The sequence below is a fragment of the Hyperoodon ampullatus genome, assembly GCF_949752795.1.
Source record: "Hyperoodon ampullatus genome assembly, chromosome: 9".
Classification (NCBI taxonomy): Eukaryota; Metazoa; Chordata; class Mammalia; order Artiodactyla; family Ziphiidae; genus Hyperoodon; species Hyperoodon ampullatus.
Genome location: NC_136922.1, coordinates 101,605,990 through 101,625,449, shown reverse-complemented (window position 1 = coordinate 101,625,449; position 19,460 = coordinate 101,605,990). Strand labels below are relative to the sequence as shown.

General features: G+C 46.4%; 1 protein-coding gene across 1 annotated transcript in view; it reads right to left on the bottom strand.

Moving 5' to 3' along the window:
- Nucleotides 1-1,725: 1,725 nt before the first annotated feature.
- The window catches only part of CUL1 (cullin 1), a gene marked incomplete at its 5' end in the record, with an annotated part of 83,966 nt that continues 66,231 nt past the window's right edge, over nt 1,726-19,460 (bottom strand). The window contains 13 exons of the mRNA XM_079711166.1: nt 1,726-2,236; nt 2,988-3,101; nt 3,624-3,729; nt 4,272-4,354; nt 4,434-4,481; nt 8,511-8,603; nt 11,012-11,143; nt 11,848-11,924; nt 13,090-13,207; nt 14,462-14,593; nt 15,294-15,342; nt 17,643-17,749; nt 17,829-17,936. Of these exons, the coding sequence (XP_079567292.1) occupies nt 2,156-2,236; nt 2,988-3,101; nt 3,624-3,729; nt 4,272-4,354; nt 4,434-4,481; nt 8,511-8,603; nt 11,012-11,143; nt 11,848-11,924; nt 13,090-13,207; nt 14,462-14,593; nt 15,294-15,342; nt 17,643-17,749; nt 17,829-17,936 (1,248 nt within the window). The 3' untranslated portion in view covers nt 1,726-2,155. The remainder of the gene's footprint in view (nt 2,237-2,987; nt 3,102-3,623; nt 3,730-4,271; nt 4,355-4,433; nt 4,482-8,510; nt 8,604-11,011; nt 11,144-11,847; nt 11,925-13,089; nt 13,208-14,461; nt 14,594-15,293; nt 15,343-17,642; nt 17,750-17,828; nt 17,937-19,460) is intronic.

The following is a 19,460-nucleotide window of genomic DNA, read 5'->3' as shown; positions in this document are numbered from 1 at the left end:
CGGGTGAGCGCCTGGCAGTTTGCATTAACGCAGACATGAGGTCCAAGAGTCCAGCCCAGGAGAGAGAGGCTCCTGGCAGTGCGGCCCCACCTTGCCTGTTCCCCTCCCAGGCGAGAGGAAATGGTTCCCTCAGACCGCGGTACCACAGTGATAGCCTGGAACGTGGTTTTCCTTCAACCAACCAACTCCTGTGGGTTCTGCCAAGGCTGCCGTCCACCATCCCTCCCCCAGGGTGTGGACTTCCTGTAGCAACTGTGCACCAGACAGCTTTCAGAAGGCCTGGGCATTTGTCCCTAAGTAGATTCGGAAGATACTACTTACTATTGAAGTTATCCTGAAAAATGCAGGAAACTCAATTCTCGTGGCTTGTATTTGGAGGCCCTGGCCATCCTGGTTAGCCTACGATATGGTTTAGGGAATAGAGGCACAAAGTCTTGAGCTGCTTTTTATTCCACACCCATTAAACAGGACAGTTACCAAGTGTGGGGGGGGCAGGTACAGGTGTTGAATCTGAGGATGGGAGGGAACCACCCGATCACCTACCGTCAGTCCGCCTTTGCTCACAGATGTCCTAGGTCTTACCAAAGGCACTCTTCATCCTGGAGGAACTCAAGAGACAGCAGCAAAATCTCATTAAAATCTACCTCCCACTCTCGACGAGACTCAGACACAAGCTCGGCAACTGGCTCCGTGGTGGTTACTTACAGCACGTTAGTCGCGGAGGCAGATGGACTGTTGAGAAGCAGAGCTGTGGTCCCAGCCAGGACTCGCAGGCAGTTAGGTCGTCCTCGGAGCCCCAGGGCACCGCAGGACCTGGGGAGAGGGACGGTCCCCTGGGGTGGTGGCACTGCTCTTCGCCTGGTTCATGCACTGGGAATCTTTTATAAGATTGTTTGAAAAAGAATGTACTAGAAACAAAAATAAAGAGTGGACACCATTACACAAGTGCTTAGGCTACTCCTACTCCTTTTAATAACCTGTTTAACTTTTAGTTGTTTAGAGCTAACCCATTAGATGCCAGATTGGTCCAAGAAACTGTAAGGACTTAGCTTTGGCGTCTTCCTCTGGCCCTGCTCTTGGAACCTGGCCTCCGGGCAGGTAGGGACCGGACAGGTGGTGACAAGCACGTTCCCGTCTCACGTCACGGGAGGTGCGGGTGGTTTACGGGACCACGAAGCCCCCGAGACTGAGCCGTCCCCGGGGCCTCTGCTCACACCTCCCGTTCCTTCCGTCCTCGGGCCAGGAAGTGACCGCCCGGGGGCTGAGTGACACTGATACATCGCCAACCCCAGGACCGCGGACGAGGAGTGACCGTCCTTCGAACAACTGGTCGGAAGCAGGAGGGAGGCGCTGGTGGTAGACACGGTTCCCAAGCCGCACTCGTGACCAGCGCCCGGAAACGGGGGCCACTCTTCCTGTGGGAGGTGTCCGGATGACCCCGTCCAGCCTTGCAAGTGTCCACAGAGAAGCCATGGGAGGCGCTGAGGCCTGGGAGCTGCCGTTCAGTCGCTGGAGGAAATCGCGGGGCTGAGCACAAGCGTCGAGGAGAAAAAGACGACAAAGGGCTTACGATGGTAAGAGCTTACAAAGGCCGATCTCAGGAGGGCGGCCCCTGGGGCCTCAGGAAGACACTGGCAATACCCGTTTGCACAATCATTATGTCTTTTATTTACATATAGAAATTAGTAAAACTTAAAACAAAACCAAATGCGACTTGTACAGAAATCCTTTAACTTTCTTTATTTTCACACATTAAAAAATGAAACACACTATACAAATGGTTTTTCATAGCGGATTACACGTGGGTCCATTCAGACCTGCTCTCCAGGCGCTGCCGGCCTCCGAAGGGCCGCCCGGCCGGCCGCTGTCATTCACGTGGCCAATGGGTTGATTCGGATGCAGAAGCATGCAGCCCTCAGCGAGGAAGGTTCCATCCCCTCTGGTCTTAAATTAGCTTAAATGGCGTCGGTGTCCGTATTTACAGACGTGAAGTGTGGCGATCCTGAGCAGTTCTCATCGCCCCGAGCCCGCGATGGGAGCCTGGGCCTCGGGCCGAGCAGGAGGTCCGCGTGGCGCTGCCGCCGCCGCCGCCGCCTCGTCTCCATCCTTCCCACGGGACGAGGGGCTGTGCCGCGGTCAGACCCCTCCAGGAGGGTTAGGCCAGGTAACTGTAGGTGTCCTTTTCACCATCCACTCGCTCCAAATATTCTTTCTCGATCAGAATGTCAATGCATTTCTGGGCGCCATTTTTGGAAGAGGAAGAGGTAGTGAAAGGGAAAGAAAAACACGTTCAGGGTCGAACGGAGACGGAGCCCCTCCATCCCTGGGGCACCGAGTCTTCCTTCGGAGCAGCTGAGACGAGACGCCGCCTCCCGGCCCGGAGCCCCGCCCCCGCCGCTCCCGTCCCTCCAGCCGCACCCGCCCCGCCCCTGCCGCTCCCATCCCTCCAGCCGCTCCCACCCCGCAGTACCTGCTGCCCAGTTTCTGTCTGAAACGACCGCACCCAGAAACGAGCCTCGAGCCACCGGGCCACCCAGGGGACCCGGAGCAACGAGCCACATCCATGGAGACCGCCTTCCCAGCGGGCTCGGCAGATGCGGGAGGGCAGGACTCTCAAGGCCCTCTGGGCAGAGTTCAAGGCGCCGGCGTAGGACACACGCAATAGGACACACGCAACGGTGCTGACACCAGGGCGTGACTACCGGCCGGGAGGGAGCGGGAGGCTCCCGGGGCGCGGGGCTCGCTCTCGTCTGGGGCGGCTGCTCGCTTTGCCCAGATCAGCACTGCTGAAGGCTGAAGGTTTTGCCCTTCTCTGTGTATATGCTTCAATAAAAAGTTGAAAAATTCATCCTATTTTCTTTTGCAGAAACCTGTTATACATGACTAAGCCAAGTTCCTTCTTCACGACACAGCAATCAACCTAGTTTGGTTACCTCTTTTGGCTTCTGAAATGTAATCTGAATGCCTCTGCTATGTAATTCTTGTACCTTAATTACTGGGACCCGAGGCTTGAATCTTGAGGACAGCTGGGTCAGTACTTCTCCAAGTAACTGCTGGTGCTTTAGAACCTTCCTCATTTTCATAATTCTCACAATAGCCGCCTGTGTGACCAAGGAAAGAAAAACAAATGTGTTTTAACAGAGTTATAAGAACTCACCCGTAGTAATTAAGAAGAACTAGCAACAAGGCTGCTAAATATGTAGAGGACGACGATTTCCTAACAGGTAACAAGCACCCCGCAGGTCAGAGCGGGCAGGGGGCCAACTCTATGTACTTAAGTTTCAGCGCTAACACAACAAACATTAAAATGTTTTGGTCTTATAAGCAGCAATTTTAGCAATTTAACCCAAGTAGAAAACACTTTTAAAATAAGAAAAAGTTCAGTCTTCGAAGCCACGGAAGCCGCGTGACCCTGCACTAAACAACTTTCCCTCCCTCCCATCTTAGTAACTCACCACATGTATTTTCTCTCATCTATTTCATCGATTATTCCATTTACTCCATCCAGAACCATCCATCATCCTGGCCACCACTCCCAAGTCACAGGGAACACAGCCCAGAGGAAGCGCCACCCCAGCTGCGGTGGCCACCTCCCACGCGAGGGGACAGGCACCCAGTGTCACCTGGATCAGTAGCTTGCGATCTTCCTCGATGTTTTTGTGTGTGGTTTCTTGTTCCTGCTTCTGTTCCGTTTTCATTGGCACATTGATGTTAACCCTTAATTTCTTACTGTCAAGAAAATCGAGGAAACCAATCACTATTGTTTTAAAAGGCACGCAGTAAAGGCTTCTTTCTGTTTTCAATCTTTAAGAGGTGCTTGCTCCCCGGACGGAGGGTGGAGAGTGTGACCGACCATCTCCTGCCTCCCTGCCACAGTCATCTCTCTGAAAGGCCCCTAGTTCTCTGCAGGGCGGGTTCCTGCTCTGCCAGCAGCAGGACATCTGTATTGCAGGAAATTCAGTTCCTTAACCTGCTCTCCCAAACTCTGTCAAGTGAAATAAAATCAAGACACTGGGACACAGAGGTCCAAACATTCTAGGCGAGCCATTTAAGGAGACTTAGTTGCCAATAGAAGAAAAACCCCAAAACTGAAACAGTCAAATGGAGACCCACCCAGGACGGGTCAGAGGCAATCAGAGGCCCCTGTCAAAGGCCTGCCAGGCCTGGCACCGTGCCCACAGCCCCCCATCTGAGGTCACACCAGTAAGTGCACTGGGGGTCAGGGGATAAGTCTACGGCCTAGGACCGTCTACTTGTTAGATCTTCCTTACTTTTTATAACCAAGATATAGTTTTATTAAGGTATCTGGCTTCAATTCCACCTCATCAACATTTGCATTTTCGTCTTCCAAGACCTATAAGAAAACAACTGTTACTACGTAATCTCAGGAAAAGGCTTTCTTCTAGCTTAACATAAAAAGTACACAAACATACCAATAACTTCGACTTCAATAAAATCTGTAGGACTTGTGCCAAAATGTCCTGCAATTAAAGAGAAAAGAGAAAATGCATTTTTCTTTGTAATAAGAACCACAGCCCCAGTCCCACAGTCCATTCTTCTATGGAAAAATAATAGTCACTGAAGTAGAATATGCCCGGAGGAAAAAGAGGGATGGTGCCTCTTAGAGGGTCCCCCAAACCTACTCCTAAAAGTGAAATCAACCCCTTTCTGCTCTTGATCACCCAGTATTAAAGCTGACAATTCTACTACAAATATTAGAAATCGTGCATAACTGATTTCTTTGACTAAATCTTCTTAGATGCCTGACAGTGCATCTTGGACACCGATCACCGCACAAGAACGAGCAGAGGGAGCGTCCCGGGCCTGGGCGTGGTGAACAACACCGTCTGTCCACCAACAGGATGGGGATGGTGCCTGCCACCCTGCTGCTGACCCACCTCTGGTGAACTCTAAGCCCGTCGTGTGGCCGCTGGGCCGCTTCCTCCCCCAGAGAGCGGGTGGTCAACCGTTTCTCAGCTCTCCTTTAGCTCCACAGCTTCCTGATCCCATGGAATCGGACAGTCACCAGGCCGCTCACATGCGCAGCCCCATCTCTCCTGGACGGACAGAAAGGGCCGCCCCCCCGCGTAAGGGAAGCCCGTCCTGGTCAAGGAGAGCTGGAGAGGCCTCTAGTGTGGTGACTGGCCCAGAGTCCAGAGCAGAATGAGGATGCTGCCGGCCACGCCCAGGGCACGGAGGCAGAGGCTGCCTTCCTGAGCCAAACTGACTCCTACTGTGGAGGGCAGGGGAGGGGCGCAGCCCCCCGCGGGGAGCCGGCTCTGCACTAAAAACTGGCTGAGGGGCTGGCGGGGAGACGGAGCACACAGCAAGGCGAGGGACCACTCAGCTCTGAAAAGCGGGTCCCCGAGGGCAGAGCCCCACACCACTGTCTGGGGGCAACCCAAGCCTCCACCCTAACTGAAGCCTCCTCCTTCTGGTGAGGAGTGAGGAATAAAGAACGCTCCTATGTGCAGAGAAGCAGATTAGTTTTGTTATTAGAAACTGAGAATGTATTCTGGACTAACTTGAAGCAGGACTCAAAAATAAATGACTTTCCTAATTCACATTCTATGAGGCCAGTACTAGCCCGACACCAAAACCAGACAAAATCGTCAAAAGAAAAGGGCAGACCAATTTCCTATGAATAAAGGTGGAAAAATCCTCAAGAAAATTCCAGCAAACATATAAATTCCAGCAGCATATAAAAAGCATTATATACCATGACCAAGTGGTATTTATCCCAAGAATGCAAGCGTGATTCAACATTAAAAAAAAACTATCAAGATAATGCACCATATTAATAGACAAAAAGCACAGTTATCTCAATGGAGTAGAAAAAGCATTTAAACAGAATCCAACACTCTTTCATAATAAAAACACTAAAACCTAAACGAAACGAAACAAAACAAAAAACTAGGCATAGAAGGGAATTTCCTCAGTCTAGTAAACAGCATCTAAGAAAAACTTAGGTGACTGTAAGGCTTTCCCCAAGATCAGGAACAAGACAAGGATTCCCGTTCTTACCACTTCTATTCAACAATGTACTGCGAATTCTATCCAGAGCAATCAGGCAAGAAAAATAAATAAAAGGCATTCAAATAGGAAAAGTAGGTAGTAAAACTATCTGCATCTGCAGATGACATGGTCACATATTAAAAAAGCCCTAAAGAATCCACACAAAAACTATTAGAATAAATGAGTTCAGCAAGGTTGCAGGATACAAGTTCAATACGTAATTGTATTTCTACACACCAGCAATGAACAAACAATTCCATTAACAATAGCATCAGACTTAATAAAATACTTAGGAATAAATTTAACCAAAGTGTAAAGGCTTGCATAATGAAATCAATATGAGACACAGTTTAAAAAGAATAAAAGACAATCTGAATAAATGGAAAGACATCCATGTTCACAGAAGACTTAATATTGTTAGGATGGCAATTCTCCTTCCAAAGCAATCTACAGATTTAATACAATCCCCATCACAATTCCAACTGCCTTTTTTGCAGAAACGGACAAGCTGATTCTCAAACTTATATGGACCCAGAATAGCCAACACAATCTTGAAAAAGAACGAAGTTGGATGTCTCAATTCCAAAACTTACTACAAAACAACAGTAACCAAGACAATGTGGTACTGGCATAAGAATAGACATTTAGATCAGTGGAAAAGAATTGAGAATGCAGAAAGAAACCCATACATCTATGGCCAATTGATTTTGACAGGTTGCTAGTACGAACCAATAGGGAAAAAACATGTACAAAAATATCCAATCACTATGTTGTACACCTGAAGCTAATGTATTAATTTATACTTCAATAAAAAGTCAGGGCTTCCCTGGTGGTGCAGTGGTTGAGAATCCGTTTGCCAATGCAGGGGACACGGGTTCAATCCCTGGTCCGGGAAGATCCCACATGCCACGGAGCAACTAAGTCTGTGTGCCACAACTACTGAGCCTGCGCTCTAGAGCCCGTGAGCCACAACTACTGAGCCTGTGTGCCACAACTACTGAAGCCTATGCGCCTAGAGCCCATGCTCCGCAACAAGAGAAGCCACCACAATGAGAAGCCCGCGCACCACAACAAGGAGTAGCCCCCACTAGCCGCAACTAGAGAAAAGCCCGCACGCAGCAACAAAGACCCAACGCAGCCAAAAATGAATAAATAAATTTATATATAAAGTCAACTATACTTCAATAAAAAGAATAAAACAGGGAAAGAATCATCTCTGACCTTGGATTAGGTAATGGCTCCTTAGATATGACACCAAAAGCACAATCAATAGAAGAAAAATAAAGTGGACTTCATCAAAATTAAAACGATGTATGTGATAAAGAAAATGAAAACCCAGAGAACGAGAGAAAATATTTGTAAGTCATGTATCTGAAAAGAGTCCACTATGCAGAATATATGAAGAATTCTTACAACTCAACAAAAAAGACAAATAACCCAATTAAAAACGGGCATAAACATCATTAGTTGTTAGGGAAATGCAAATAATCACAATGCGGCACTACTTCATATCCACTAGGATGCATATAATTTTTTAAAAAATGGATAACAACAAATGTTGGCAAGGATGTGGAGAAAGTGGACCCTCATACGCTACTGGTGAGAATACAAGCTGGTGTAGCCACTGCGGAACAGTCTGGCAGTTCCTTCAAGAGATAAATATAAGTTATCATGACTCAGCAATTCCGCATCTAGATTTATACCCAAGAGAACTGAGAATATGTTCATACAAAGACTTGAAAGGTGGAAACGACCCAAATGTCCATCAACTGATGAATGGACAGACACATAAGGTGGTCCATCCATACACTGGAACATATTTCAGCCATAAAAAGAGGATGAAATACAGATATGTGCTCCCACATGGATAAGCCCTGAAAACATTATGCCGAGTGAAAGGAGGCAGACACAAAAAGCCACATGTCATATGATTCCATTTATATGACATGTCCAGAGCAGGCAAATCCAGAGAGAAAGCCGGGGGGAGGGAGGGAGGGAGAGAGAAGAGTAGATCAGTGGTCATGGGGGCTGGGGAGAGGACAGGTAAAGGGTAGCTATTGCTAGTGGGTATTGGGCTTCTTCTGAAGGTGATGGAAATGTTCTGGAATTGGATAGTGGCGGTGGTTATACAACCCTGTGAAAAACCACTGAACTGTATACTTTAAAATGGTGAATTTTATGTTATGTGAAATAGCAATAAAAATGATTAATAGGAAGAATAACATTAAGTGAAAATTTAAGTTTAGTAAGTAAAAGCTTAGCTGGAAAGAGGGTTAAGAACAAGCTAAATGAATGAGAGGAAAGCATATCATGTGTACGTGTGTGTGTGTGTGTGTGTAGGTATATGTTACATTGAGTTTAAAAAAATCATGCATTGAGCCCTGGAATAAGAGCATATTCATATTCATAAGACAGATACCCATTTCAAACCACAGAAGACCCTCATGCCCTCCTCCCACACCTTCCCACAGCAAAGAGGCTGGCGGTAGGAATACCATTTTGATCTGGGTGCTGTCTGTCAGCTGCTGCACGGCATACGCGTCTTCCGTGTTGTACTGGAGCAGGATGGCCATCTGGAACGTCGACGCCTTCGGGTCCCCACATGAAAGAAAGAGAGGCAAAACCTAAACGCGCGGACAACTCCCAGAGTACAGAGCCTCAGCGTGAAGAACCTACTTATGAAACCAATTCTCCAAACAGATGCGAAAAACCAAAGCAGATCTAAAAGGGAATACAAAGTGTCATAATTCCACCACGATGCCACATCTTCCTGAAAGACGTCATTCTCCACCTTTTCAACCATTCAAGTGATTTTGACCTTTCTTCCAAATGCTTTGTCTATATAAATACAGCTGACCTTTGAATGCCTCGGAGCGCGGCTGGGTTAGGGGTGCCGGGCCTGAGCAGCCGAGCGTCCAAGTGTAACTTAAGATCGGCCCTGTGTATATGTGCTTCCTCCCCACCCGAGGTTTCATTTCCAGATTCAACCAACCGTGGATCCGGGCCGTGTAGTATTTACTACGGAAAAAACCCGCCTAAAAGTCGACTCGTGTGGTTCAGGGTTAAGTGTACACACCGTCTATGCAGCCACACTCATTTTATGTAGATAAACACAGAGATGCTCAGCCAGTGTAGACAGAAGCACTGAGCATCCATCTTTAAATTTGCTTTTCCACAAGTACTAAAGAAAACTGTGTCTGGTACACCGCTGACAGAGGAACCTGCACGCTGAGCTGTATTACACTTGGGTGTTTTGGGTTTTTTTTAATCCTAAGTACTTCACTATATAAAGTTTAAACGGTTTAAAGCAAATCACAACTGCTCTGAGGTATTTTTAGCAAAACGTGAGCCAGACATCACGCACCGGTTTTAATTCCTCAAGCTGTGCAGGGAATGACGCCCACTGAGGGAGGGTGCTCCTTTCCTGGGGGAGCCCTGGGCACCGTGCCACACTCCCCATGGGAACCCCTTCTCCCTTCCCCTCTTCCATAACCCGCGGCAACAACTAAAGGACCATGAGCACCACCACTTGTCCAGGCAAAACCCTGGTCAACGGGAGGAGGAACAGCAGCGACAGTGTGGGCTGGGTGAGTGCCTCTGACAGACTTCAAGATGCCGCCAGAAAAATGACCTGGGGGGCACGGGGGTGGGGGGAAGGGCAAGACTGACAGCCCTGAGGCCTCTCCCAAGGTGAGCAGGGGCCTCTCATCTCCGAAGGCAGTGACCAAAACCAAAACAAGTCTCTAATAGATGTTCCACAGCTTGGTGGTAGCCCCACAGGTGTCCACATCTGTCATACCTCCAACTGTACACTTAGATGGGTGTCTTTTTACGTAAATTATCTCAGTAAAGTTTACAGAATGTCCACTGATCAAAAAAGGGGCACTGAGATTTTAGGTACTGAAGTATGAACTCACAGCTTCTTCTATGCATACTTGGGAATAAAGAAAAATTTCCAATTGTACAATTGACCCTTGACACAGGTTTGAACTGTGTGGGTCCACTTATACGTGGATTTTGTTTTTCAGTAGTAAACGGGACAGTGCTACAGATCCGAGGTTGGTTGAATCCAAATGCAAGGGAACCGTGGATACAGGGTACCGTGGACGCAGGGTGCCAACTCTAAGTTATGTGCAGATTTTCAACTGCATGGAGGACAGGTGCCCCTAACCCCCGCACTGCTCAAGGGTCAGTTGTAGAGAAATGCACATTCAAGTGGAAAGACCTCCGGACCTGGTGTAACAGAATATCAAACACTTAATTTTATCAGGGTAGAACTATTAAAAGTTTCAACTAACGAGCAGGTTGAGTCTGCAGAATGCAGTCAGAAGTTTCTTAACACCTAACAATAGATTTATAATTGTTTTTATAAGCACACTAGTGAAACCCTCTTCAAGATGGATTCTTTAAGGGAAAAGACCTTAACTGCAATTTCGTCTCTGCTGCGTATCAGCCAGGAGCCAGAGGAAGTCACTTAAATTTGCCTGATCCTCAGTTTCCCAGATACAAAATGGAAACCGAAGTTACAGTTATTATCACACAGCACTCAGCACCGCAGTGAGCGCCGAGGGCTGTTGTTAATGTGAAACCGCCCTGTCAAAGGGAAAGAGCTATTATCGTAATTAAATGCATGGAACTCCAGCTTTTTAAGCTACTATCTGACCACTTAGTGTGTGTCAGGCAGGAGCTGTACCCAACACTTATTAAATACAGGATTTCATTTATTTTTCACACCACACACAGAGTCGAAGCAAAACCACCCGCCCGCCCTTTCGTGGGGGAGAAAGGTGAGGTTCAGTGTCATTAAGTAACTTCTCCCTGAGCCACAGAGAGCAAGAACTCAGCTCTGCTGACTCTTAAAATCCAAGCTGTTTAACCACAATATTATTTTGCCAGAAGCTTGACTCCAGATTTTGTTGCGTGAATCACTAAATTTCTGTAACTTGTCTTCATTTATACTTAAAAAAAAAAATCCAAAATAAAAAGGTGATCTTACCTGCAAAGTGTATCTGTTTTTGAAGCAGTTTGTTACTAATTCTCCTTTTGACAGCTGATATAACCATGTCAATTTTCTGCCACTGTGACGGCTGGCATAAAACGCTGTGAATCGCTGGTAACTCCGTTCCAGCTGGATACAGAGGGGGAAGAGCATTTGTGGAATAGACATCTCACCATATTCTACAGTCAACATCTCTAAATAAAAAACACTGGTCCAGGGCTTCCCTGGTGGTGCAGTGGTTGAGAGTCCGCCTGCAGGGGACACGGGTTTGTGCCCCGGTCAGGGAAGATCCCACATGCCGTGGAGCGGCTGGGCCCGTGAGCCATGGCCGCTGAGCCTGCGTGTCCAGAGCCTGTGCTCCGCAACGGGAGAGGCCACAACAGTGAGAGGCCCGCGTAACGCAAAAAAAAAACAAACCACAACACTGGTCCAAGTTTACAGGACAAAATGCTTACAGAACAGTAAAATACAAATATCAAGTGTTGACTCTCTTGCAAAAGCAAGTTGATTTAAGCACTTGAAGGTACAATCAAAAAGTTTTTAGCTCCAGACAAGTAGGTATCACCACCATGTTCATCGCAGAACTGTTAGGTTCTACTTTTGAGGGTAAATGATCAGGTAAATGAACGCGCTGCTGAGCTGGAATAGAGGTGGCGCACCTCTGGGCCTCCTGCCCTGCCTGGGGCTCGCGGCTGCCTTAGCACCGGTTTAGTGCCACATGGCCAGCTAGCAGAAAGGCCTTCTGCAGACAGCACGCGTATAATGGCGGAGGCTGCCCCTTTTCACCTCTGCTCAACACGAAGAGAACGAACAGACGATAGAGTCATCCTTACCTCCGAGGGCAAGGCAAACGTGCAAGACTGCTGAAAGGGCCACGATCCAGAACTCAGAACTTGAATACTGAAATCCACTGGGGGAATGGGGAAAAATTCAGGAATACATTTAATTAGCCTCAGAAACTGAAAAGTGCCACCATCTCAGATAAACATGGATTGCTTTTTATTAAAAGAAAGCATACTGAATGAAAAATCCTGCTTTAACATAAAACTAAGGATTGAACACATTTAATTTCAATTAAATTCAGTAAAGGGAAGAAGACCCAGAAATTCCCTCCTCCAAAGAGTGAGTTTTCCATTTCTCTTCTAACACAGAATTACAACATCGTGTGCCTGTTTGGCTGCTGCACCTGCTTTAGTTTTCTGCCATGAATAACCTCAGTCCCCCTGAGGCGCACTTGAGGCCACCAGGCATGGATGGCGTGAGAGCCCCAAACTCAAGACGACGAGAACCCCAAAGTAAACCGACTTCATTGTTCTGTGTAGCACAGATTACTCTGTGTATAGCACACGGACTATATGTATCTAACACACATATAATCTACACATTGTTTGTAACAGACATGTATCATCGCAGATGGCTGACAAGTCCGCTGACACAGCTGTCAAGTTTAACAATGAAATAGTGCTTTCAATTTGGGAAAAATACAAACCTCGTTTTTCATTTAAAAAGATAAAATCACTGCATGATGATGTCAGCATCACCTGCCACCTCCTGCTGCAGGCAGACCTCACAGCAGGAGCCCAGCTGGCCTCCACGAACGAGGCCGGGCACCCGCCTGTCCCATCCCCCAACAGCAATCGGAAGCCGTGTTTGACTCTGTTATCTATACAGCCAATTCAGTTTCTTATAATTAAAAAAACTGCTAGAATGGAATTAAACTAAGGTTAAAAAACATTCATTGAAACTTAAACTATGCGTGGTGCCCCGAGATGGCAAACGCCTGGGGTGGGGCAGCCAAGTCAGCCAGTAGAAGAGGCCAGGGCTCAGGACCTGGACCCAAGCTAAGCCACCCACCTGGCTCGGCCCTCCGGGAAAGGCCAACACGCTTCCAAGGCTGTCACCTCCTGTCACCACACAAGTCGTGAGGTGGGCAGTGCCTGTGGGAAGGACTTCCTGTTTGCCTGTCCCTGAATTTCTGATAAAGCATCCACCATCTCTCTCACTAGCTACAAAGAGCACCACCTCCTCCGAGAACCCTGCCTGTAAAGGAAGCTCGGAAACCCGGGGATACTCACAGTCCAGAGGCTCTGAATTCGTCAGGTGCTTTTTGAACTGCTCATTCAAATCTTTGCTTACACCAATGTCTTGAAACATCCGCTGAAGTTTAGAGGTATACTCGAAACCACAAGCTTGCTGAAATGAACCCAGATAACTGCCTTATTAATTTCTATAGAAATATAAATGTATACAGGGAATCCGATGGGGATCACAGTACATGACAGATGCTTAACCGTATTACTAAAGCTAGTAACATTTAACTGTATCTCAGGGTATAAACATGCACTGATTAAAATTCACACACTATCAAAAATTATACAGTTATAAATGGAACGGTTACGACTTTATACACACAGTAACTATCACGCAGGCCCAAAGAGCAAGGATTTCTGACGCCGTGGGGGACACCAAGATGACACAGTTTGCTATGTCTCTCACCCACTACCACAGACTGAACGGTGCCCCTACCCTAGTCCTGTGCTGATGGCATTTGGAAGTCGGGCCACAGAGAGATAATTAAGTTTAGAAAAGGTCATGAGGGCGGGCCTCCTCCACGTTGGGATTAGTGTGGTCGTGAGAAGAGACAGAGAGGTTGCCCCCGACCCCGCTCCCTGTCGTGTGAGGACGTGGCCGGGCGGCCCCAGGCAAGCTGGGAAGAGAGCCCTCACCAGAAACTGAACTGGCTGGGACCTTGATCTTGGACTTCCCGGCAGCCTGCAGAACTCTAGAATAAATTTCTCTTGTTCAAGCCACTCAGTCTATGGTATTTTGGTACGGCAGCCCGAGCTGAACAAGATACCCGTGGAACTATAACTTCGGGTCAAAGTGAAATATGCTGCAAAACATGTAGCAGCATTTGATGGGCTAGCAAGCACTGACACAAATGCAGGCTAAGTGCAGAGGTAGCTGAATAAAGAAATAAATACTCAACAGCAAACTAACACTGACGCTTTCTGTCCTCCTGCAGACGTGGGGTTACTAATTGTTAACCAAGCCCAGAAAAAAACAAAACACCCCGCCCGCTCAAGGCCAACAGCACAAGAGTACGGGCCACGCCACGTGGAGCAATGCTTGGGGGCGGGGGCAGCGCTGAGGCCACAGGTGCAGGAGCGGGCGCTGGGCGGTGAGCAGGGCTCGGCTGGAACAGAAGGGCCCCCGGGTGTGTGTGTGCCGGGCAGGCGGGGTGGTCGGGAGAGCACGTGAGGCCTGACGAGGGGAGACCTGGGCTCATCTCAACTGTGGTGGGTTCTCGGTAGCGGAGCAGCAGAGCTCACGCTGCACGGACTCCGTGTCATCATGGATTCATGGCTTGGCCCAACTGACAACCTGGAGAGACTAAGCACGTCAATGACTTACAACCGGAATCGTCCAGGAAAAGGTTACACTTACCTTTAACTTGGAGATCATGCTTGCTTCGGCATCATCACTCGCACTGTTCTGATGCACAAGCCTCTTGGCCAGCATCTTCGCGTAGAACTTCTGAAACACGTCTTTGTCCTCTATGTACTTGAAGACCACCATCTAGAAAGCCAGCACGAGAGCACACTTAACGCACTTACAATCTGTCACCAAACACAGGCCAGAAACCAACACGTGTGCTTTGTCTTGTCCGGCCCTGTAGGCCAACATTTATAATGACAAAAAATACTGTCCTGCTTCCTTGGTGGCGCAGTGGTTAGGAATCCGCCTGCCAATGCAGGGGCCACGGGTTCGAGCCCTGGTCCGAGAAGATCCCACATGCCGTGGAGCAACTAAGCCCGTGTGCCACACCTACTGAGCCTGCGCTCTACAGCCCGCGCACCTAGAGCCCGTGCTCCGCAACAAGAGAAGCCACCGCAATGAGAAGCCCGCGCACCACAACGAAGAGTAGCCCCCCATCACTGCAACAAGAGAAAGCCCGCACGCAGCAACGAAGACCCAGGCAGCCAAAAATAAGTTAATAAATTTTTTTTAAAAGTTAAAAAAAAATACTGTCCTGCAATCTTTAAAGTAAATATTTTCATCAACCCCTAAATCACATTAAATTGGTTTACACTTAGTACTAGTGAGGAAAGTATAAATGCTAAAACTAATGACTCAACACAGGGAGTAAAATCATAGATTCAAATAAAATAAATGATTCTACTACTTTCCACATTCCAGATGACTCATATAAATAACATTAAAGCCCCTTGTCAGAGAAAAGGGTACAACATAGCGACATAACTGTCCAGCACCTTACCACTTGGTTGAGCGTGTCTTCTAGTTCTGCTTCTTCTGGGTTCTTGGAACTGAAAATTGTTAAAAGGCATAGTGTTTTAAAACGAATCAGCAAACATGTACTAAACAAGCAACACTTAGCCAAACTGCCATATCAGACTGTGGTTCTGAACATTCAAATGCTCAGTTCTTTTCAGATTAACACGTGGAACAGGGAAAGTCAGCTTTCCTTACCTGCAGCAATTTGGCAATCTTATACTTTGTCTCTATTTCATAATCTATTCTCCCATATAATCATTTAGAATATCCACAATGAAACTGAACAGAAGATACTTGTTTCCCAAAACATTCTGAACCAAGTTTTCCTTTAAGATAATCCATTTAAATGTAAGTAAATGAGCTTCACTTTTCTAATTGCATTCTACAATATGCTTTAAGTTAACTTTGAAAAAAAAAAAAGCCTTTTAATGGCCTAATAATTAAAGACAATGAAAGGGGTTTTTAAACCACTTCTCAAGTGTTGCCTTCCGTTTGTCATTATGTCTACAAAATAGATACTTGTCCTTTAACAACTGATTCATTCACTCTATTCTATGAGCAAATATTAATTGAAAGGTGATTTCAGGGTAAATAAAAATTTAAAGCTTTTATCCCAAGAGTCCTTTATAAACAAGACCCCTATAAATTCATATAAAATGATCCAACCACCAGACAGGCTCCTATTTAAGAACAGTTGGCTCCGAAGGTCCAGTCTTCTCTCTTTTTCTCACTGAGAGGTCAGGGCTATGTCTCTCCTGAAAGAGGTTAATTTAGTGCCCACTGGAGTCTAGTCACTGACACGCGCTCATTAAAGCAGCACTTTTGGAACTATCCGCCATTCTGGCTGCTTCAGCAGCCTTAACTAAAGAATAATCTATCAAGAGACTTGATGAGACAATTTCTAAAAAGACAATGGCTAAAAAAGAAGCTATGTATTCTGCCAAACAAACTGGAGCTCTATGAGAGTACCTACATATTTAAAATATTGAAAACTTTCATTTTATAGAGCCTAAAAAATGAAATCAGGTCAGAAGAGGCATCCCAATTTAAAGTCCATTTTCACTCCTGAAATGTATACATTAGTGGATCTGACTAGAATTGCTAAATTATACATTAGACAAGCATTGTGATAAGTAGGGGGAAAAAATCAAACACTCGATTTGCACTGGGCCTTGGGAAAGTCACTTTCCGGCAAAGTTAAAAGAGATAGCTACTGACCCTATCAAATGTTTTCTCATGTCAATCAAGAAGACCACATAGTTGTTCATACAGTTAGTTCTCAGTTAATAAAGTCAACTACATTAGATTTGCTACTGTTGAACCATCCTTGCATTCATTCCTAGAAAGCTATTCTATGTTCTGGACAGTTATTCTTTAGTTCGCTGATAAATTTAGTTTGCTAACATTTTACTTAAGATTCCCACAACTCTCTTCTAAGTGAGACTTGTTTGTAGTCTTCTTCTTGGTAGTGTAGGTGTTCTCAGTCTTTTTTTGTAATGGGATTATATGAGCCTTTGAGAACTGCTTAAAATACAATTTATTAATATTAAACCAATATAATTGGGGGGCACAGAAAACTACTGCAAAATCTGTTGGTGTGATATTTGGAATAGTAAAATAAGCCTTGAGCATTTCTAAACTGAAAAAAGCTACTCCTCAGTGAAAGAGATGCTGATGAAAAACAAAACAAACACACAAAAAATTAAGTGAGAACTTCTCAAAACACAACACAGAGAAGAAAACTGTATTAGATTATGTTGCCTCTAGTGCTTAATACACAAACATTGATTAGGAAAAACACCAGTTGAGAAATAAGATGGTTAAAATATAAAGACTATGAAACAGCAATAAAACAAACTCATTAAATGAAAATACATGTTAAAAGTACACAGACTGATGAAAACACTATAGTATGTGGAGAGTCTTCCATTTTAAAAAGCAGCCAGTGGGAGCTACTGCAGATTTTCAACTGGAAAAAAATTAATCAGGGCCAGTAGAAAAGAGCAAGTAGGGGGTGAAGAGAAACGGTGACTTCCTGCTGTAACCTCCACCCTCGTCACCACCAGCTGGACCTGCCCAGTGGAGTCTGTTTAGCTAAGGGGTCACGCGCACACCGCCTGCCATTATAGACATTAGTGATGTAAGAAAACATGACCTGGGCACACTACACGTAACATGAAGTGCCTTTTAGGAAGACAAAGAAGGTGTATTAGGTTTACAGTATTTTCTCAAAAGGTACAAAAATTACAATTTAACATACGTAAAATGTAATATAGATTTTAACTCCTCATCTAGAGGCTGAGATTTTAAACAGGAAAAAAGTCACTAGTACCTCTTCTTCAACAAGGAGTCACAGTATCGAGCCAGCAACTCGGGGGATTTACTGGATGACTGAGCCATTTTGGTAACCGCGTTGTTGTTTATGAAGCGACCGCAAGCCTGCAGATCACAGAAAACACAATGAGAGGCCAGTGTGCCAGCCACTGTCCCCAGGAGAGCCATGGGCCAGCACACCCACCTTGTCCAGTGCGGCCACGAACCCAGCATCGTTGTTGAACGCTGACATCACTAGGGCGTTGTATTTTTTATGAACATCCAACACTGTCTGTACATACATTTTGGGGTCCTTGGGTAGAGGGAAAAACAAGACACACAAGTTGGTTTCTGGGGACTAAATTGCACACTAACATGCTACTAGAAAACATTCCAAAAGGTCTGGATACTTCTCCAAAGATGTTAACAAGTAAGATCAAGAAATAGTTTTCATTCCATCATCAAAACACATAGGACATGACGTTTATAGATATAATAAAAGAAAATATATTCTCTGCACTCGAAATTAAATACTGACTTCAAGCTATATGAAAAATAGTGATTTTTCAAATTACTTGAAAACTCAAAGGGATGACAGAAAACAAACTTTCAAAGTGATAGCTTTACTTTGCCTATTTTTGTTGTTAACAATTCAACTTCTAGACTCTGTTTTGGCTGGGGAAGCCAGTCTATCAGTTATTTAGAACTTAGCTGGGCAGGCAATGCAAGGATAACATAGCTTTAGGTCCTAGGAAGTGTGGATGAGGGGCCGGGGTAGGTCAGACGTGGCAGCAAGGGTGAGACTAGCACATCTGGGAAAATCAGAAGACCCACGTGGACAAACAGAGAGAACTGAGATGGGAAAGGCCAGGGCCTGGGAGACGGGACAGGCAGAGCGCCGTGGGATCGGCAGGGTAGCCCAGTGGGAGCCTCTGGACAAAGGAACAACAGGATGGAAATGAAATGTGAAAGTCAGCCACAGGAGAGGCTTCTGGGGCGATACAGAAGGAACACAGGAAGGGGGGCGCCAAAGGAGACAGTCCTGGGTAATAAGAAAGCAGAGGCCGACGCTGAGAGCCTGCCGCGCACCGGACGGCGCAGAGCCCGCTGCGGGCTGTCACTGCCCTGCCGCGAGGCCAGTGCTGTTCACATCCCCTTCTCACCGACGAAGAAACAAAGTCACAGGCAACCATCCGGCCAAGGGCCTAAGCGGCGGCAGTCAGGCCTAGACACGGGCAGCCTGACTCCTGAGAGCCTCTGAGAAGGAAAGGGCCCAGGTGAGAGGTCGGGAAGACAGGCTGAGCCCGCGTGGTGCGCGGTGAGGGCACGGCGGCCAGCACGTCACAAGTGCAAGGCCTGGTGCGGGGGGCCTGAATGGTTTGCCAGCGTTTCCAAATTCCTGACAGGTGTTTCTCCTCGGGCTTCAGGAACGAGAAACCAGAACTCCTCCAATTCTAGTTATTCTGCATTTCTGTGACACTTGACTTATTTTAAAATAATAATGAGTAACCATTAAGAGTAAATCATTTTTCTGCGATAGATAGGGTTATACTAAGAGTTTCAGAGGTTTTCTGTTAAAGATGTAATAAACATTCCAGGATTATTATTATTACGAACAAATGATAACAAGATTATCATTTCAATGACATGTAAAGTGGCCTCTACTTGATAGACATTTGATAAAACATTAAAAGGGAATTTAACACAAAATAATTGCCAAATAGAAATCACTTAAGGGGCTTCCCTGGTGGCGCAGTGGTTGAGAGTCCGCCTGCCGATGCAGGGGACACGGGTTCGTGCCCTGGTCCGGGAGGATCCCACATGCTGCAGAGCGGCT